This window comes from Arvicanthis niloticus, chromosome 8, assembly GCF_011762505.2.
Source record: "Arvicanthis niloticus isolate mArvNil1 chromosome 8, mArvNil1.pat.X, whole genome shotgun sequence".
In the NCBI taxonomy this organism is placed as follows: domain Eukaryota; kingdom Metazoa; phylum Chordata; class Mammalia; order Rodentia; family Muridae; genus Arvicanthis; species Arvicanthis niloticus.
The window spans coordinates 66,865,706-66,888,212 of NC_047665.1; the positions used below are offsets into that span (position 1 = coordinate 66,865,706).

Consider the following 22,507-nt stretch of genomic DNA (forward strand, 5'->3'; position numbering starts at 1 on the left):
CTCAATTGTGTAGCTGTACCACAATTTTTGTATCCATTCCTCTGTTGAGGGACATCTGGGTTCTTTCCAGCTTCTGGCTATTACAAATAAGGCTGCTATGAACATAGTGGAGCATATGTCCTTATTATATGTTGGAGCATCTTCTGGGTATATGCCCAGGAGTGGTATAGCTGGATGCTCAGGTATGTCCAGTTTTCATAGGAACCGCCAGATTGATTTCCAGAGTGGTTGTACCAGCTTGCAATCCTACCAACAATGGAGGAGTGTTCCTCTTTCTCCGCATCCTCACCAGCATCTACTATCATCTGAGTTTTTGATCTTAGCCATTCTGACTGGTGTCAGGTGGTATCTCAGGGTTATTTTGATTTGCATTTCCCTGATGACTACGGATGTTGAGCATTTCTTAAGGTGCTTCTCAGCCATTCGAGTTTCCTCTGTTGAGAATTTTTTGTTTAGCTCTGTAACCCATTTTTAATAGCGTTATATGGTTGTCTGGAGTATAATTTCTTGAGTTCTTTGTATATCTTGGATATTAGCCCTCTATCTGATATAGGATTTGTTAAGATTTTCTCCCAATCTGTTGGTTGCCGTTTTGTCTTATTGACAGTGTCCTTTGCCTTACAGAGGCTTTGCAATTTGATGAGGTCCCATTTGTCGATTCTTGATCTTAGAGCATAAGCCATTGGTGTTCTGTTTAAGAACTTTTCCCTTGTGCCTAGGTATTTGAGGTCTTTCCCACCTTCTCTTCTATTAGTTTCAGTGTATCTGGTTTTAAGTGAATGTCTTTTATCCACTTGGATTTGAGCTTTGTACAAGGAGATATGAATGGATTGATTTGCATCCTTCTACATGTTGACCTCCAGTTGAACCAGCACCACTTGTTGAAAATGCTGTCCGTTTTCCACTGGATGGTTTTAGCTCCTTTGTCAAAGATCAAGTGACCATAGGTATGTGGGCTCATTTCTGAATCTTCAATTCTATTCCAATGATCTTCCTGCCTGTCTCTGTACCAATACCATGCAGTTTTTAATATTATTGCCCTGTAGTATAGTTTGAGGTCAGGGATGGTGATTTTCCCAGAAGTTCTTTTGTTGTTGAGAATAGTTCTCGCTATCCTGGGTTTTTTGTTGTTCCAAATAAATTTGCAAATTGCTCTTTCTATCTCTATGAAGCATTGATTTGGAATTTTGATGGGGATTGCATTGAATCTATAGAGTGCTTTTGGCAAGATGGCCATTTTTACTAAATTAATCCTGCCAATCCAGGAGCATGGGAGATCGTTCCATCTTCTGAGATCTTCTTCTAATTCCTTCTTCAGAGACTTGAAGTTCTTGTCATACAGATCTTTCACTTGCTTAGTTAGATTCACTCTAAGATATTTTATATTATTTGTAACTATTGTGAAGGGTGTCATTTCCCTAATTTCTTTCTCAGCCTGTTTATCTTTTGAGTATAGGAAGGCTACTGATTTGTTTGAGTTGATTTTACATCCAGCCACTTTGCTGAAGTTGTTTATCAGGTTTATGAGTGGAAGTTTTAGGGTCACTTAAGTATACTATTATATCATCTGAAATAGTGAAATTTTGACTTCTTCCTCTCCTATTTGTGTCCCTTTGACTTCCTTTTGTTGTCTAATCATTCTAGGTAGGACTTCAAGTACTATATTGAATAGGTAGGGTGAGAGTGGGCAGCCTTGTCTAGTCCTTGATTTAGTGGGATTGCTTCAAGTTTCTCTCCATTTAGTTTGATGTTGGATACTCGCTTGCTGTATATTGCGTTTACTATGTTTACATATGGACCTTGAATTCCTAATCTTTCCAAGACTTTTAACATGAAGGGATGTTGAATTTTGTCCAATGCTTTCTCAGCATCTAGTGAGATGATCACATGGTTTTTTTCTTTGAGTTTATTTATGTAGTGGATTACATTGATGGATTTCCAAATATTGAACCATCTCTGCATTCTTGGGATAAAGCCTACTTGATCTGGATGGATGATTGCTTTGATGTGTTCTTGGATTTGGTTTGTGAGAATTTTATTGAGTATTTTTGCATCAATATTCATAAGAGATTGGTCTGTAGTTCTCTTTCTTTGTTGGGTCTTTGTGAGGCTTAGGTATGAGCGTAATTGCAGCTTCATAGAACGAATTGGGTATTGTTCCTTCTGTTTCTATTCTGTGGAATAATTTGACGAGAATTGGTATTAGGTCTTCCTGGAAGATCTGATAGATTTCTGCACTAAAGCCATCTGGCCCCGGACTTTTTATGGTGGGGAAATTTTTAATGACTGCTTCTACTTCTTTAGGGGTTATGCGACTGTTTAGATGGTTTATCTGCTCCTTGTTTAACTTTGGTACCTGGTATCTATCTAGAAAGTTGTCCATTTCATCCAGATTTTTCAATTTCATTGAGTATAGGCCTTTGTAGTAGGATCTGACAATTTTTTTTAATTTCCTCTGTTTCTGTTCTTATGTTTCCCTTTTTCAGTTCTGATTTTATTAATTTGAGTACTGTTTCTGTGCCCTTTGGTCAGTCTGGCTAAGGGTTTGTCTATCCTGTTTTTTTTTTTTTTTTTCTCAAAGAACCAGCTTCTGGTATTGTTGATATTTTGTATAGTTCTTTCTGTTTCAACTTGGTTGATTTCAGCCCTGAGTTTGATTATTTCCTGCCGTCTACTCCTCTTGGGTATATTAGTTTCTTTTTGTTCTAACACTTTCAAGTGTGCTGTCAAGTTATTAATGTATGGTCTTTCCATTTTCTTTTTGTGGGCTCTTAGAGCTATGATTTTTCCTCTTAGTACTGCTTTCATGGAGTCCCACAAATGTGTCCTCATTTTCATTTAACTCTAAAAAGTCTTTAATTTCTCTTTATTTCTTCCTTGACCAAGTTATCATTGAGTAGATCATTGTTCAGTTTCCATGTGTATGTATGCTTTCTGTTGTTTTTGTCCATGTCAAAGACAAGTCTTACTCCATGGTGGTCTGATAGGGTACATGGGATTATTTCAATCTTTTTGTATCTGTTGAGGCCTGTTTTGTGAGCGATTATATGGGCTATTTTGGAGAAGGTATCATGAGGTGCTGATAGAAAGTTATATTCTTTTGTTTTAGGATGAAATGTTCTATAGATGTCAGTTAAGTCCAATTGGTTCATGACTTCTGTTAGTTTCATTGTGTCTCAGTTTAGTTTCTATTTGCACGATCTGTTTATAGCTGAGAGCAGGGTGTTGAAATCTCCCACTATTATTGTGTGAGGTGCAATGTATGCTTTAAGCTTTAGTAAAGTTTCTTTTATGTATGTGGGTGCTCTTGCATTTGGGGCATAGATGTTGAGAATTGCGAGTTCCTCTTGGTACATTTTTCCTTTGATGAATATGAAGTGTCCTTCTTTATTTTTTTTGATTACTTTTGGTTGAAAAATGATTTTAGTTGATATTAGAATCGCTACTCTAGCTTGTTTTTTGGGGCCATTTGCTTGGAAGATTGTTTTCCAACCTTTTACTCTGAGGTAGTGTCTGTCTTTTTCACAAAGGTGCGTTTCCTTTATGCAGCAAAATGTTGGGTCCTGTTTATGTATCCAATCTGGTAGTCTATGTCTTTTTATTGGAGAATTGAGTCCATTGATATTAAGAGATATTAAGGAAAAATGAATGTTGTTTCCTGTTTTTTTGTTATTGGCAGTGGAGTTATGTTTGTATAGCTACCTTCTTTTAGGGTTATTGGAAGATTACTTTCTTGCTTTTTCTAGGTTGTAGTTTCCCTCCTTGTGTTGGAGTTTTCCACCAATTATCCTTTGAAGTGCTGGATTTGTGGTGAAATATTGTGTAAATTTGGATTTGTCATGAAATATTTTGGTTTCTCCATCAATATTGATTGAGAATTTCGCTGGGTATAGTAGTCTGGGCTGCCATTTGTTGTGGGGAGCCAACAGAAGGCAGCTATCATCCTTGCAGCCATCTTGAGCCATATACCCTGATAAGAGATTTGATTACAATAGCCTACAACAGCTGAGCACACTCTGATAACATCTTGTCTTAGATACCCAGGATCTTCCCTGGAATGTGTGAGACTTAAAGGTGTGTGACTTAAGGGCATGACTTAGAGATTAGATTTAGAGACAAGGCCTAAGGGCATGACTTAAGGGCGTGACTTAGAGGAGTGGCTTAGAGGTGAGACATATAAAAGGCTAGAGGCAGACAGGAGAGTTCAGAGCAATTTGGAGTAACAGAGATTCAGATACTAGGAGTAGGAGTAGACATTAGACACTCGGAAGAGAACAACTTAGAGTACACCTTGAAACTAGGAATTAGGTTAGATACTTGCAACAGAGAATTAGGCACTTGGCACTTGGAGAAAGAACTTGGAATTTGGAGGCACTAAGAACTAGGAACTAGGGACTAGGAACTAGGGACTTGGAGAGAAGTAGAGAGACTGAAGAATAAACAGGATTGAATCACACTCTGCCTGGTCTCCATTCTTCGCATCCATCCTCACTCTCTCTTTCTCTTACTGAACCCTTCCTCTTGGACTGGAGTAGCTTGGGGCAGTGCAGGCTCTAACAACTTAGTCCCCAAGACTTTTGGCAGTGCAGGTCCAAACATTGACAGAGCGGTCCGAGACATTTTGGACCCCAAACGTGAGGTAGAGCAGATCTCACATTTTGGCCCTCAAACGTTTGTGTTCTCTTAGGGCATGTATGATATCAGTCCAGGGTCTTCTGGCTTTTATAGTCTCTGGTGAGAAATCTGGTGTAATTCTTATAGGTCTGCCTTTATATGTTACTTTGCCTTTTTCCCTTGCTGCTTTTAGTATCTTCTCTTTGTTTTGTATATTTGATGTTTTGATTATTATGTGACTGGAGGTATTTCTTTTTTGGTCTAGTCTATTTGGGGTTCTGTAGGCTTCTTGTATATTTAAGGACATCTCTTTCTTTAAGTTAGGGAAGTTTTCCTCTATAATTTTGTTGAAGATATTTACTGGCCCTTTAAGTTGGGAATCTCCATCTTCCTCTATACCTATTATCCTTAGGTTTGGTCTTCTCATTGTGTCCTGGATTTCCTGGATGTTTTGTGTTAGGAGCTTTTTACATTTCACATTTTCTTTGACCGTTGTGTCTATGTTTTCCATGGTATCTTCTGCGCATGAAATTCTCTCTTCTATCTCTTGTATTCTGTTGGTGATGCTTGCGTCTACAACTCCTGATCTTTTTCCTAGGTTTTCTATCTCCAGGGTAGTCTCCCTTTGAGATTTCTTTATTGTTTCTACTTCAATTTTTAGATCCTGGATGGTTTTGTGTAATTCCTTCACCTGTTTGGTTGTGTTTTCTTGCATTTCTTTAAGGGCTTCTACCTGTTTACCTGCGTTCTCCTCAAATTCTTTGAGAGTGTTGTTTATATCCTTTTTAAAGTCCTCCATCATCATCATCATCTTGAGAAGTGATTTTAATTCTGAGTCCTGCTTTTCTCCAACTTATAACAAGGACACATGTTCTACTATGTTCATAGCAGCCTTATTTATAATAGCTAGAAGCTGGAAAGAACTCAGATGTCCTTCAATAGAGGAATGGATACAAAAAATGTGGTACATTTTCCATTTGCACAATGGAGTACTACTCAGCTACAATGACTTCATGAAATTCTTAGGCAAATGGATGGAACTAGAAAATATCATCCTGAGTGAGGTAACTTAGTTACGAAAGAACACACATGTTATGCACTCACTGATAAGTGGATATTATCCCCCAAAGCTCAGAATACCCAATATATAATTCACAGACCACATGAAGCTCAAGAATAAGGAAGACCAAAGTATGGATGCTTAGGTCCTTCTTAGAAGAGAGAACAAAATACTCATAGTAGGAAGTACAGAGACAAGTTGTGGTGCAGAGGCTGAAGGAAAGGCCATCCAGATATTGCCCCACCCGGGGATTCATCCATATACAGACACTAAATCCAGACATTATTGTGGATGCCAAGAAGTGCATAATGACAAGAGCCTGACATAGCTGTCTCCTGAGAGGCTCTGCCAGAGCCTGGCAACTACAGAGGCTGATGCTCACAGCCAACTATTGGACTGAGCATGGGTTCTCCAATGGAGGAGTTAGAGAGAAGACTGAAGGAGCTGAAGGGATTTGCAACCCCATAGGAAGAACAAAAATATCAACCAACCAGACCCAGGAGAGCTCCCACGAACTAAACCACCAACCAAAGATTACATATGGAATGTTCCATGGCTCCAGCCATATATGTAGCAGAGAATGGCCTTGCTGGGCATTAATGGGAGGAGAGAGGCCCTTGGTTCTATGAAGGCTTGATGTCCCAGTGTAGGAGAATTCGAGGGTGGGAAGGCAGGAGTGGGTGGGTGGGTAGAGGTGCACTCTCATAGAAGCAGCTGAAGGGGGATGGTCTAGGGGGTTCCTGGATGTTGGGGAGAACAGGAAAGGGAATAACATTTGAAATGTAAATAAAGTATCCAACAAAACAAAAGAAAACAAAACAAAATAAAACACTGAACTTCTATAAGAGCAGAAAATTTTTAGAATGCTTCAATAAAAAACACTACAACTTATGGCATGCTGTTAGTTGTCTTACCTCTGAGCTCTAGTGTTTTGAGCAGTGTTGTACCTGCCATGTGGTATCAGGACATGCATAAGACATAAAAGCTGATGCTATACATATAGAATACAGGATATAGGAAGGTGTAGGCTTATATTTTTTAAGACCTACTTTAATTATAGGTTTTGAAACTCTTTAACCTTCATTCTAGCCCACTAATTACTAGAGTCTGGGGAACAAATGTTAATAGAAAACAGGGGTTGTAGACCTATCTCAAAACAATTCCCTGGGTGGGGGGGGGTTTCCATTCTTCACTGTCAACAATCCAGTCCACTCTCAAAAACACCAAACACAAATGAGAAGCAGCAATCCAGTCCCCTTGGCAAACATCAAACATGAATCAGTAGCAGTGACTTAATCCAGAAAAAACTGCGAGGCTCTGCTGATGGGTATAAGTCTGTGGAAGTGGCAAGAAACAGCTTCAATACAACCAGAATATCTTTGATGCATTTCTCTCTACAAAGTCACAACAAGCAAAGATTAGCAAAGAAAGCAAGGTGAACCAATGCAAGAGCATTGTCCACTGCTTGCAGGGTTATATTAATACTCTTTAAAAACATCAGGTGTCCTCTCCAGCATTTGCTTTAGCAGAACATCACATGCCTTTCTACCAGGAAAGTTCCACAAAAACACCAGGGATCTGTTCTCAGCAAAACATCCTCATATAAGACAGTGTCCAGAAAAACAGCACATGACACAACTGAGTCTCCAACAAAACCAGAAAGTCTCACTTCAGGAAAGTATTGGGCACAACACAAATGACTGCTGCCAAGACATGTCAATATGTTACATGTTAATCTTTGAATGAATTTATGTACATTAAGAATTTTTTCCCAAATTCTTTCCCAATTTATTGTAATCTTCATAGTTATGACATGTAAGTTAAAAAACCAAACTTTACACTACACTAGGTTTTTAATTGAATCTTCAGTCATTTAATAAAATACAATGGGATGTAGGCATAAAATGCAGTTTCTCCAATTTCCAGAATTCAATACTATCTTCCATATAACATTTAATATTTTAATGTACTTCCATTTACTCTAGAAACAACACTATATATAAAGTGGAATTTTTGGAACAGAAATACTTTGTGCATATGTATATTTGAACATGTATCCCTATGTGCAGAGACATACTAATTTCGGATGATTTATGATAATTTAAAAATCTTTATTTACTTAGATTTATATAGAACAGAAATTGTTTAAATCTATATTTGAGAATTAGTTTTAAAGTTGTAATGGGTTACTAAGTCCTATTTTATTTAATAATTTGTTTATTAATTATATATATTTATTGGGTGGAGGGAATGGCCACCATGGTATGTGTGTAGAGGTCAGGGGACAAGTTGAATGAGTGGGTTCTCTCTTTCCACCATGTGGGTAGAGGGAAGCAAACTCAGATTCTGGGGTGCTGAATTCATCTGACATTTCCTTAAATGTTTTGTTTGTTTGTTTGTTTAAGTGATTTCCTTGATTTTTTAAATAAAAAAGTGACACTATCAGTAGGACATAGAACTTGCCATTTTCTTGTATCAACATTTTAAACTATTGTCTATTACTTCTTAAGAATGTTCACATTTATGTCATTAACATATGAATATTTTGATAAATTCTGTCATAATTCAATTGTGTGTTCAAGCAGGACCTGCTTGTTTTCCTTGAGAAAGGGCACCAACATGTGTTGTTTTGTAGAATAAACTCTTAACAGAAATTAGCCCTGCAAGCAGCAGCCTCCCAAATGTGCTGTTCATCTCCTATGGCACACTCTGGGTCACATGATATTCCTGTAATTTTCAATGAAAATGTCCAGTTCTTTAATTTGTGGATATATGTAGACAACAAATGACTCTATCCTAGAATGAAGCCAAGTATGGTACATATAACCACAGTTACTATATAGGTGTTTCCATGGGTTTCAACTGTATTTTTCAATTACAATTTGGATCTTGGTATTATTTTTCTCTCCATGCACATTACTAAGCTAATTATGATCATGAACCTATTTGCCTGGATTGTACTGGGCCTCTATTTGCCTGGTTTTCACTTTTCTCTCTTCCAAGCTGAGCTGATTTGTCACCTCACTTTGCTGCTTTTACTATATTGTTTACCTATTGATCTAAGCACCATATTATTAGCCTTTTGCTGTTTTTCAGCTAACTATAGGCTTTCTTCAGTGCAAAATGTTGTAGTCATATTTGACAAATTCTGGTTATTAATGATATTTTTAGAATTTGGTCCTGAATATGTTTTCTATAGTTTGTTTTTTCTTTCCATCATAATATAAAAATTTTATTAGATTTGTTGCTTGGCATTTATATGCATGTGTACCACACATTATGATTACTCTCACCTACCCTTGGACTCCTTCTTATTATCCTTCCATTCTTCTCTCCTCCTCCAAGCATGTCTCTTTCTCAACTTCTTGTGACCTACTGACTTAACTAGTATTGTCTGTGTAATGGTGATATAGAAATAACCATTGGGGCTGGTGTGGGCTTCTAGATGGGTACACAACTGAAAACAATCACTATCCCTCCACCAGAAACCATCAGTAGCCAATTTGAGTCCTCTTTGATCTATGACTTAACAGCTGACAGACCTGATGTAGGCTCAGGGTAGGCAACCTAACATGGGTGCAATTGCTATATCATGCACTGAAAGTGCATTTCAAAGACTTCTAGATATTTTTTTCTGCCGTCTTTTCCAGGATGTTCCCTGGACCTTAGAGGGAATAGTATAAATAGCTTTTATGGGGCTGAGCATACAACTGTCACTCTTCTCAACACCTTGGCCTGCCACAAGTCTCTACATTCATAATTATCATGGCAAAGAGAAGCTTCTCCAATTAGGCTGAGAGTAGTGCTGGTCTGAAGTTATAAACACACATTGTCACTCTGTCAATTTAGTTGAACAACAGCATTATGTTCCTACTGAGGCCCTAGACTTCCTCAGCCAGGGATTTTTCACTGAGTTTATAGGACCAGGCATGGATTCCCTCCATTGGAGCCACTCTTTGTAACATTTTTTCCCTTCTTCTTGATGATGCAAACAATGTATATTGACAGAAACTCAATAAAAATTGAGAACATAAGTTTTTCTTAGGCAATATCAGGTGGACTATATATTTACCTAGTATTTGATGCTAAGTATTTTCATATTGACAAAGTTTTATGATATCCTGGCCTCAGAAACATTAAAAAATAAGAAAAGTTTGAGGAAGTTTACCAAGAGGTTTGAAGTCAACAAATTTAACCTTTTAAACCTCCCTCCTTGGACTGGGTTATTAAAACATAAGGGCTTGATAGCGTCCAGTACAGGATAGAATTTAGAGGAGAAGTGAAATAAATTTTCAGCTTCCATATTCAGCATTTGTGAAGGAAAATGAAATGGAAATTATTTTCCTTTATTAGTGGAAAAAAGAATGACACCGAGTAAGTATGCCACACATTTGCATAAGTATTAAAATAATTCATCATGATTAATTCTATTATATTAAGTCTCAGCTTTAATCACAATCTGCCATATACTATGATGGTTTGCCAGTATTTTCTAGGCTTTTGGTGGAATTACAGATCCTATAACAGCACCAGAGTCATGTGAGTTGCTGTGATTAATACAATTCCAAAGAGGATCAATATGGATTAGCCAGTTTCAAATACATGTAAAAAATTGCTTAAAATATTATGTGTATTCCAACATGTAATAGAACAAACAGGCTTCTGGAATGGTGAGGTCATTTAACCTCAGAAGTAGATAAACAGTTAATGAAAGAGAAAAGTGCACATGAATGGCATGTGCATGTGGTGGCGAGATGACAAGCTCAGGTGGCATCCTCATGAACCATATTAACCTCAGTCTGAGAAGGTCTTTCTCTCACTGAGCTTTGGAGCTTATGAATTAGGCTAGACCAGTGGTTCTAAATCTGTGTGTATCCCTTTGTCAAACCTTTATCTCTAAAAACATTTACATTATCATTTATAATAGCATCAAAATTATAGTTGTGAAGTAGCAATAAAAATTATTTTATGTTTGGGGGGGGGTCACGACAACATGAGAAACTGTATTAAAGGGCTGAAGCCTTATGAAGATTGAGAACCATGGGGCTCTGTCCACTATCTGTCCAGTGAGCCCCTAGAATCATCCTGTCTTCACTTCCACCTTGATAGGATTATAGGTATTTAACACCCTCCATAATTTTTATGTGGATATAAGAGATCAAACTTAGGACCTCATACTTACATAGAAATCACTTTCCTGAGTGAGCCACCTCCATGTCGCCAGCCTTGTGAATTACCTTTCATCCTCATGTTTCTATAATTTTATTCACAATTCAACACTTTTCATTTATACTTTAGATCTTGATAGTGGCCTCAGTGGGAGATGGCTTCACTGGAGATATCGCAATTGATGATCTGTCATTCATGGATTGTACCCTCTACCCAGGTAAGAGAGACCATTTCAAAGACATGAGAATTTTCAATTCTGTCTACTTGGAAGAATTACCAACAAAACCAATACTTTATATTCAGGAATAACCTAAAGTACCATCACTAGTACAGTTCCTGAAATGTATTAACACTTGAATAATTATTGTATTTACTCTTAATTAGTCTTAAACCTTTCCAATATAGGAAATGTGTTTGAATTTGTTATTTCTTTCTTTTATCACATATAAAATACCAGAAAGTCATATCTGAAGTTATATTGCAGTATCATGATCTTTGTGAGACTTAATGATTATAAAAATAATTGTTTCAATATAGTAATAACTGAGTTGTTTATAGTCACATTGTATTTTTGAAGACGTCATTACCATTTCATTTCTCTTCAGTGATACCAATATTTAAAATTTGAACTATATTGTAACTATACATAGGTATTGTTTATAAACTATTTTTCCACATTTTTAAACTTTTATTTATTGAAAATAGACTACTTCCAAGATTTATATCTTAATCTGCCACCTCTCTCCTAAACTCCATACTTAGGTTCTGTTCAATATTACAACTTGAATGCCTAATAAAAATCTCAGAGATAATGAGAGAAGCTACTAAAATTCAGAACAGCCCAGGCTTGGAACAGGATGTAGAGAAGGGGGTGCTCTCCTCTGCAACACACAGTGGTCCAGTAAAACTGGAAATGAAATTCATAAGCATTAGCCTGGCACTCAGACCGGAGCTCTTAAATCAAGTGACATAGAAGACCAGTGTCATGTGGGGGTGTGTGGAAGTCAAACTTATGAAGGAAAAAGTGGACAGAAAGCAAGGCACCACAGACTTCTGCGCCTCCTCGGAGTCCTGATTTACCGTACACAGTATTAGATCTAAGATGGCTCCCAGAACACTGTGGTGAGACAGCAAACAGAAACCAAGGCCACGACGGTGGCAACTTCCCCCATCCACAAGAAGGTCCTAAAAGATGTCGATGACCGCCCCCCCCCACACACACACACTCCCCGACTCCTCCACACCCCCACACCCAAAACCCCACCCCACTCCTTCTGAGTAATTTATTCAGGCAGGGCTTTCATTGGGGCCACAGTGATGATGTGTTGAGATATGATTGGCCAAGGATTTAGAGACTCAGAGTTGGCTCAAATGGAGTATAGGCTTATGGGCTGGGCAATAAACTCAGATCTGCACTCTGATGGTGGTCTCTGGAATCTGATTTCTTGGGACTTGTCACATGACTCTGTCACCTCTCATCCCCCATCCTAAATCCTGTTCCCATAGTGTCATTTGCAGATTACACTTGGACCCAAGAGCACCTTATTTATTGATATCTATTTTGTTTGTTTGATTTTTTGTTTTGTTTTTAAAAATGGGGTTTCTCTGTGTGGTTATCATTGTCCTGGAACTTGCTTTGTAGACCAGACTGGCCTTGGACTCAGAAATCCATCTACCTCTGTCTCTGAGTACTGGGATTAAAGGTGTGTCTAGGTATGATACATGCCTAGCTGGATTGCATGTATTATAATTAAGTATAATTCCCTCACCCTGGGTGGAAGAGCTTAAAGCATGTTCAGCGGTCACATGCCACTCCCTTCTCTGAAGTTAGGATCCTTCCCATGTCACCATTTGGGCAGCAGCGATTGCTGTCACTAGTCTCTAGCTATTCTTTAGAACACTATACAAAGCAAAATCCGTCTCTGGAAGTCCAGTTAGAAGGCTGCTTTATCATCCCTTCATAGTCCAATCATCCTATTCCATATTTACATACCTGGTCATCCTTTACCTCAGATCTTTCCAGAATCAACTCATTCATTTGCCCTTACCCCAAGCCACCATTGTCTCTCAGATTCCATTTGCTTTACAAGTGGTCCCTCTGTTTCTATCCTTGAACCTCATACCATATTCTCTCAACAGCAGTCCAACAAGTGCTTTTAAATTTAGATGTTAAGATAATATCTACAGCATCATCAACATCTTCCTAAGACTGCCTGTCTCATTCAGAGTCAAATCAAACTTCAGTTGGGCTCAGAAAGAGTAAATGACCAACCGGTTCCCCACTGTGATCCTGTATGTGCCCCAACTATTCAAAAGGCCTTCTACTTAGTACTTATTCAGTTTATCCAGTTAGGTTCAGTCTGGCCTTTGCCACATGCTTTTCCTTCTTCTTGGCACATGCTTTCTTTGGGTACCCATGTTTATTCAATGGATCCTTGGAATACTATATACATATATTGTTTTCTTTCTTTACTCCCTTAATTTATTTTGTACATACCACCAATTAACCTTATGTTGAAAATATTTTCTCCAATAATAATGGCTGGTGTTGTAAGGAAGTATATTTTTTGTTGGCTGTTTTATGTCTAGCATGTGAGGATAATATTTTCTAAAGAGGAGGATAGAGTGGTGCCCATTTTTTAGGTATTTTAATTATATTAATTATATATTATATTGTATTATTTATTATGTATTACATGTTTCCATATAAAATATACCTTAGTGTGTATCAGGTAGACTTCTTGAAAGACAATTCTCATTTACATATAAACACAAAATCTACTTCTAGTTCTGAGCATGTGGATTAGTTTAGAAAAAGAATAGTAATGATATCAATTTCTTTTTTTTTTTTTTTTTCTTTTTTTGGTTTTTCGAGACAGGGTTTCTCTGAGTAGCCCTGGCTGTCCTGGAACTCACTCTGTAGACCAGGCTGGCCTCGAACTCAGAAATCCACCTGCCTCTAATGATATCAATTTCTTATTCAGAGCTCTGCAAACACCCCTGATGTTTTAAGCTGTGGATCTCCATTCCACATATCCGGCCTCTATGTGACTAGAGCTAAAGGGCCACATTTCCATCTGAGATGTCTGTTTTAAATCAGAAGATGGAGAACAAAAAGCAGTACACCAAAACTAGGATATGGTATACATGTATTTACACACATCCACAAATTTAAGCCTGGCAATGCGATAACAGTCAGTATTCTCTACCTACAGGGAGATTCATAAGGACAGAGAATGTACACATTCTGATCCAGAGAATTTGTAAATAGACCCTATAATACAACATTAGAATATGTGCTTTATATAATCTTGCATTCTTTTCAAAGTGCTAGAGATGGGATGGGGACCTCATGCAAGCTAATCAAGTATGTCATTACTGAACATAATCCCAGAACAATCCTATAATGTTTTGAGTGTTGAGAATAAGGCTTGGTCCACCCACAGTTGCTAGAAGTTAACTGCTGAGTAGAATCAGTAACTTTACTATCTAGCCTTACATTGAGAAATGAAGTGGCAAGTTACCCACACATATCTATATCTTGAGTCCATGACCTGAACCACTAGCATGCTGGTAATCAGATATATTAGCCCTTTATGATTTCTGTTTTGCAACTGTAAAATATTAATTTTCAAAACACACGTAATCCAGATGTTGTAAAACTTCAGGGCAATAATGATATTACAGCTTAAATTTCTCTAATTTTGGTGACCTGGGTTTTCTCTATATACCTTCCAAGTTTATATTTAGGATCCCTGTGGCTTTGGGGATGCTGAAGAAGAAAGAAGACTACAGAAAAGTAGGGTGAATCATCACTCAAACTCGAAAATCTCCAATTATTTTGCTAAATTCATTCTGTGGCTAATGGTGCCAAGACAGCCAGAGTGGGGTTGCTGGAGTCAGAAGCAGAGATAGGAGGTATCTGTTACAGACCATTAGTCCCAATTTCCTGGTTCAAGGTTGGGAAGAAAAATATGAAACTGTAAAACCTGTCTGAGCTGTTTGTCTCTGTGCTAGCTAACTTCATAACAAATGAGACTTTCGGTCTAACCCAAAATGCCCCACGAGGCTGAATGTTCCATAAAAGAATGTCAGACAGTGTTTTGTAAATTGAACACAAACAAAAACGAGACAGTAATATATTGCTCTTTATAATTCTCAGCCAGTCTTCTTCTGTTACCACATTCGATAAGGTAGGATAAAGGCCTACAGGCTCATTTATACTCATCAATTTGCTTTCAGGTACTAACTAAACTAACGTTTTGTTGTTCGGTAATTCAGTGCTGTAGAACAAAAACGAAAATTCATGAAAATACAAACAGAAATCACTGAAGTAGTTCCTAAAGTGCCAATGCTTTCTGTCTCACCTATGATTTTATATTAACAGCTAGAAGGTGGTTCTTCTTTTACCTGGCCTCAACTGCAGCCCCTCTTTCTCCATGCTTTTCCTGCTGCTGCTCACAATGCCCTTTTTATTTAACAACCCCAGGCTGAATTTCAGCTGGGACCTTTGACCTTTGTCTTCCCGATGTATTTGTCCAGTGGCAAATTCTGCTGACTTCAACCTAGAATAGCTCTCTCATCCATTCTGTCTGTTTCTTTAGCTCTACCATGACCCTCTCCCCAGAGAACACTCCTGCACTGTGAGCTTATCGGCTCCAAGAGTTCCTCGTGCGTCAGTTTTCCCAGTAGTGTTCTCAGTAACTTCTGGTTTTCTTTTCCTTTTTCTTCTTTTTTCTTTTTCACTTTTTTTCTGTAACATCATAGTGACTCTTTTATTTTTCTAATTTCTTATGTGGGTAACACTTTATTTTATGCTAATTAACATCTATGTAGTGAACACTAATTGTATACCAAACTGCTTTTACTTACTCAACGTTTATTTTAATGTCAATCTGTCTATTCTAATTATTAGTTAATAAAAATGCCAGAATACTGATATTATGTGATTATCAGTCATTAGGCATTTATTAGACCTTCTTTTTTTTTTTTTCTAGGAATCATTTTTAAATAAATTTCACATTTTACAATTTATGACATGTTAAATTAATAAATATATACTACCTATTAATAATTAGCAATATTATTTGGTATTTGTTATCTCTTCACAGACCTCCTCATACTACACAATCAATATCCTGTTTTGTTGTGGTGGTGGTTGTGGTTGTTGTTGAAATGGATTGGTGTGATTCTTGGCATCTATGCTTATTAGCATTAAGGTTTCACCAAGTAAAGGTGCTGAGGTCTCTCATCTTTCAGCAGATTCACGTGTGTTTCAAGGTGAACTAAGGCAAGGGAAGAGAGTAGGTACCTCTGCCTTCACTTTAAAGAGTTGCCTGCTGCTTCCTGTCTCACTGAGATATTGCTGAACAGGTGGAATAATCAGTTATATTTGTCTTAGATTAACATAATTATTATGAAAAAATTCATACAATAAAAAAATGAAGTAGTGCTTTTATATTATTTCTTTTAAAATCTGTAGTGGTGTAGAGATTTCAGAAGAATATAGATTACTATGCAGGTTTACAATGAAATATAAAATTTCTATGTAAAAATCTGGACATTTGTGGTAGTGATTACAAGCTCACATAGTTTTAGCTTCTTTAATACATTTCATTACATTATACAGTAATATAGTATACTATTTTCATATAATATATAATGTTCAAATTTTGTTTAGATGGAAAAATGAGCCAACACCATTGCGAGTTCAATTTATAGACTTCTGTGTGTAAAATTTGTTAAATAACTAGCAATTTACTTTAAAGGTAATACTTTCAAATTTGTTTATCTCTAATTGAAGGAAATGATAAACACTACAGATAGAGATGGTTGTTTCAAAGCTTAGAATCTGAAGTCTACACACAAGCCTAAGACTCCTAAGACTCAAGAAACACCATGGGAAATAGGAGCATGAAAGATTGTAAGAACCAGAGGACTAGAGTAGCTATCATGAGATGGTATCTCTTGCATATTATAAGAAGTTATACTCATGAAATCTTGAAAATATGACATCTTAGCAAGATCTTCACAATGTCAAACTAGCTGAAATCCCTAGGTGGATGGGTAAATCTCACAAGCCCTCAATCCTAGTTGAAGAGCTAGAGCCAATTAATTAATGGCTGCCTAAAGAGATCAACTCAGACTGGATTCAGTCTTTTTCCAAACATAGGTCCCTGATAAGTTAACCAATCTCAAATGGTCAGCCTTAAATAAATACATATACATATAAGCAACATTCAGTAAATTCAGCAAGTTGTATCTCTATATACATGTATATGTATGTATGTATGTATGTATGTATGTGTATATATAAGCAATAATTAATTAATGAAGAAGTCATGAAGTTGAGCAAATGGAAAGCATGGGAGAAGTTGGAGAGAGGAAAGTGTGTGATGCAAATGATGTGAACACAAAACTCATAAAGTTTACAAAAACAAAATGAATATAAAAAGTAACCTTAAATTTCTGGTAGAAATTTTAACTGACACTTTTTGTTTTTTCCACCTGCATAATCCAGTTCACTGTGGTGCAATTCATAATAGGTAAGGTATGGAATCAGCCTAGGTACCCATCAACAGATGAATTGATAGAGAGAATCAGTATCTGTATGCAAATGGAGTGTCATTAACCACTAAAGTGAATGGAAATACTATTCTTTTAGAAAAATGATAGGAGGTGGATGACATCATACTGAGTAAAAGGAGCTGGACACAAAATCAGATATTTCCTATTTTCTCTTATGTGTAGAAATACACAAACCAATAAAAGTAGAAGGCTTGTAATAACTGTGAAGGTGACTAGTGGTGAGAAGGACAAAAGAGAGGGCATGTGTCACCTATGTGCAATATTCCATGTTCAGAACTGTCCCAGTTAAACCCGTTAATGTGTATAAAGAATGTATATTAAAATGATAGTAAAGAGAGAGCTTGAAAAGAGAATGAGTTAGCTCAATAGCTCTTTCATGAGCTCTAATTCCATTTAAAAGTGCTTCACTCTCCTGGACCTCTTGCCTTTGTATATCCCATGCTCACAGAATGTATGAACCTATAATAGATATGCAGCATTAGAACAAGACAATTTTAAATTCTTAGAGGGAGAAGCATAGGAGACAGGAGTTGTAATGTTTTTAGTGGTAAGAGCTTTCACTTCACTGAAGGACCAGGGTTATACTCAGGACAATCCATGTTCTATTCCTTGGCAAGCACCTGCTGAAGGGTCATTATGGGAAGCAGCTCCCCTCTAGGCTGAGGTTAATCAACTGACTCTAATCTGAAGAAGGCCCCAGTTCTGGTTTTCCAAGTTCCAGGGAAATGTGCAACCTTCATCCCAAACCTTTTTATTTCTGATTGCACTTCAATGTAAGAATACCTGTAGATATAAAACTTTCTTTGAGTCCATGTTATAAAGCAAAAATACTTTAGAAGACTAGATTTTCTATCAATTATATGAAGATAAACTGCATAGTATGTCATAATATGCAGCAAGGAGTTGTATTGTTATAAATTATTTTCAAACAGTAACTGTGGTAGGATTTTGTTTCGTTTTTGTTGTTGTTGTTGTTGTTTGAGACAGAGGCTCACCATATACCCCTGACTGGCCAGGAACTTGCTATGTAGAGCAGACTAGACTCAACGACATAAACCTGCCTGCCTTGACTTACTAGGTGTTGAGATTAAAGACTTGAATCATCATGCCTGGTCAGTAATTGTGTTTGAAACTTCACTTCACTTAAGTAGAGTTTGCACAGACACTTTATTTCTGTGGTTCTTAAGTTGTGGGTGGTGAATGACCCTTTTATAAGGGTCAGCTAAGACAGAAGGAAAACACAGATATTTCCATTATGAGTCATAATATTACAAATACAGGTATAAAGTAGCAAGAAAAATAATTTTATGCTTTGGGTCACCACAACTTGAGGATCTCAGGACTAAGAAGGTTGAAAACTACTTTTTCGATCATACTAAATGGAGCTTTTTCAGAGTTAGCCTACTCTGTTACTGTATTCAGTGCCAAAGGAACTAAGTGTGCCCTGACCCTGAGGTATAGATAGTTTCATCTTCTGAATTGTATGAAGATTGATTAAATTTAAGCTCAAGTGAACTTCTTGAATTTTAAATCAAAGTCATTTCCAAACATGAAAGGTCACAAGCAAAGCATAGACATTGTTATCTCTAGAGAGACATAAATAACAACTCTGTGAATTAAGTCATCTAGTAATATCTAAAGCTCATAAACATTATCATGAACTGAGGGGAGTAAGATAGTCATCCTGTTTGCTTAATGATCAATGTGGGAATGGCTGAAGGGGAAGAATTCTAGCATAAAACAAGCTAGAAATAAAACCATTTTATCAAAAAGATTGTTTTGGTGTAGCCAGAAGTTGTTCATATTTGCTGCAAGGAATTCGCAGAGCAAGGGGTTAGAACACTGAGCCCATCTGGCACCTGAGCCATCAATTTAGGAAATCTTTCCCCGGACAGATGTGCAGTGGTTTCCTTTCCCAGTGGCTTAGCAATGTGGAAGAAGATCAGATCAAAGCACACTAATCTCTACTTCTCAGTGGGCTTGGAAACCGGCCATTTGTATGTTGTTTCTGCAATTTCTATTTCAACTGGAAATCTCCCATTGCATTGGTTTATCTCTTTAAATAAACAAATCTATTATCACTACCCGTTTATGTTTATTCTTGGCAGTTATAGGTAAAAACACATAAGTCACATTTTCAATGACCTGAATGTGTCCACCCTAAATTAATAGACTGAAATCATAATCCTCTGTCTGATGATATTTTGAAATGGAACTTTGGGAACGCAGTTGGGATTAGATTAATGCCATAAGGTGGGGCCTGCAGATGACATTACAGCCTTATAAAGAGAGGAAGGGGAGGGAAGGTTGCTATAATCTATGTGAAAACTCTCTGCTGATATTACTAAGAATAAATTTCTTCCAACTGAGGTTAAATGATGTTGCATAAACTATGAAACATCAGTGCTCACGAGCAGTTAGTTTGTACCAGCAAAAACAAAAACCAGACACATATAGAATAAACAATACAGAATAGAGAGCCATAAACAAAAGAAATACTGTGGAGCAAATAGTCTTTTTAAGCAATTTCTGTTTCTTGAAATCAGTGAGCATCTTATGCCAAAAATTGAATGTCCACATCTACCATGCATCCTTCACAGAAAATTAACTCAAAATGAATTGAAGACCTATGCATAAAAATTGATGAACTACAAAACTCCCAGAAGATGATATAAAATCTAGAAGACATTGAGTGTAAAGATAATTTTAAATACAGCAACAAAAGGCATGAACTAGTAAATAATGTATGACTTATCTAGATTGCATTAAAATTAAAATCTTTTCTCTTTAAAAGACACTGGGGAATGAAAAATAAAATAAGTCACATGCCAGGAAGGCCATTTGAAAAAGATGGTTGTGGGGAAACAGGGTTACTGAAAACACCCATGAAAGTTTTACATCTCAGGGTTAAGTCTTAAAACCATGATTTTAAATCAGTGAGTGTGAAGGGGATATGCCAAGGACCAGCCTCAGCTTGGAGAGGGGTTCAGAGAGAAGGGGTGTCTGGGAGCAGTGAAAAATAACAACTCAAAGTCAAATCATGGATCCAAGCTGACAACCTTTGCTCTGCTGGATACAGCTTTTCCAGTCTGCTTCTGTGTTCTGATTTCTCTCTGAAGATTTCTCTGTATATATTCTGTGCTTGCTTGTTATTCTAAAAAATCTCTCTGTCCAAGTCCTGCTTGCTTTTTTGTTTTCTCCAAGCACTTCTCCCTTTTTATCTTAAAAAATTCTCTGGATAGCTCACCTTCTGCAGAACACAGGTTCAGTCTTTTATTTTACATATCAATCCAGTCATTTACTCCAGGTTTCCTTTAGCTTATCAGAAGAATCAGCATCCCGTGACTCCAGCCCATTGATTCTTAGGAGATAGCAAATATATATATTTTCCTTAGCATTGCAAAAGAATTCAGAGATCTGTCTGCCTTTGTTAAGTACAGATGGTAAAAGAGCTGGGTGGGACCCTGTCCTGAAATTACCATTTCCATCACATTTGGGCCTGGACTCAATGTGTCCCAGGCTGACCTTTGAACTGAGGAATCTGCCTGCATTTGTATCTTTATGACTAGCTGGCTCATAGTGAAGTTACCTTTGTTTCTTTAGATTCATGAAGCCCTTCATGATTCGTATTCATCCTTATATTTTTGCCTAGTTGAGAAATTATATGTTTTGAACTCATGTATTTTAAGAGTTCTTTTTCATAGCCTTAAGGGCTGTGTTGAAGGTCCTAACATTTACCATTTTGTCAAGATATTAGCTACACGTTTGCCTCCTGGATTGGAGCTGTCTGATTATGGTAGAGCCCTTAGTGTTAACAGGGAGAACATTCCTTAAAGGAAGAACATAAAAATATGTACATTACTATACAAACAAGCATTATGCCAACAGCAACCTTCTACACTCATGGACGCTCATATGGGGCCCTGTCCCAGGGGCAGGAAGCATGTCACTCTGTCCCGACCAAGGCCATACTAGGATCAGCAGGGGTAATGTGTAAAATACATGTATGTGTATGAAAATGTTATAATGAGTCCTTTTATGTATAATACTTTTCAACTCAGAAAATATGCAAATGAAAGTATGTTTATCATACATCATTAGGGAATTGCGAATCAGAATCCTGATGTATACTGCACAAATTTTAGAATAACCAAAATCCAAGTACAAATGATACACCATACAAGCAAGGATGCAGATAAACAGACACTCTTCTTCCCATACAGAGAATGTCAGTTAGTGTGACCATTTAGAAGATGTTGGATTTTCCCATAAAAGGAAAATCTTTGCCATAAATTTGGTAATAAGACATATCAGTATTTACCAAAAAACTATGTATATGCATATAACACCTATACATGGCTAGTTAAAAAATTTTATTCATAATTGACAAAAATAAACTGGAATCAACCAATATGCTATTCTGTTAGTCAGTGGATCCATTACACATTTTACTCACAAGTCTTCCATTCCTTTTGTTTCCTCATACCATACACATATACATATGTATAAAAAGTAAAAAGTGAAATTATAAAATCACATTATTACTAGTTTTCTATACTAATTACTTTTCACTCTGATGTAAAAATATTGTGACAGAAACAACTGAGGAGGGGAGGAATGTTTATTGAGCTTATAGTTCAGAAGATATAGCATGGCTGCACTGGGTTCATCTGTGGCATCAGAAGCTTGTAGCAGCAGAAACTTGTGCATGACATTGACCAGGAAGCAAAGAGATTACTAGAAAATAAATTCATATAACCTTCAAGGTTGCAGTCGTTGACTGAGTCACTTCTGTTAGCTACACCACACTTCTCAAGGGTTCTCGAGTCTCCCAAAACAGCATTGTCAGTCAACTAGGAAATGAGAGTTGAAACTCAGGAGCCCATGAGAACATTTCACACTAAGGCCTAACGATCCTTTGATGAGTGTGCAAAAATGTAGGGTCTTTAGGAGACAATTAGGACCTAAAAATACACAAGAACATAGAGCACATCTCTGAAAAAACAAAGAGGAGTTGGCTTTTTTTTTTTTTCTTTCAAATATCGAGGATACAAGGATCACACATTCACGTGCCAA

General features: G+C 37.0%; 1 protein-coding gene across 1 annotated transcript in view; it reads left to right on the plus strand.

The window, feature by feature from the left end:
• Malrd1 (MAM and LDL receptor class A domain containing 1) overlaps positions 1-22,507 on the plus strand; it is a 665,455-nt gene that overhangs the window by 221,281 nt on the left and 421,667 nt on the right. Inside the window, exon 18 of the mRNA XM_034509650.2 lies at positions 10,973-11,060. Within this exon, the coding sequence (XP_034365541.1) occupies positions 10,973-11,060 (88 nt within the window). The remainder of the gene's footprint in view (positions 1-10,972; positions 11,061-22,507) is intronic.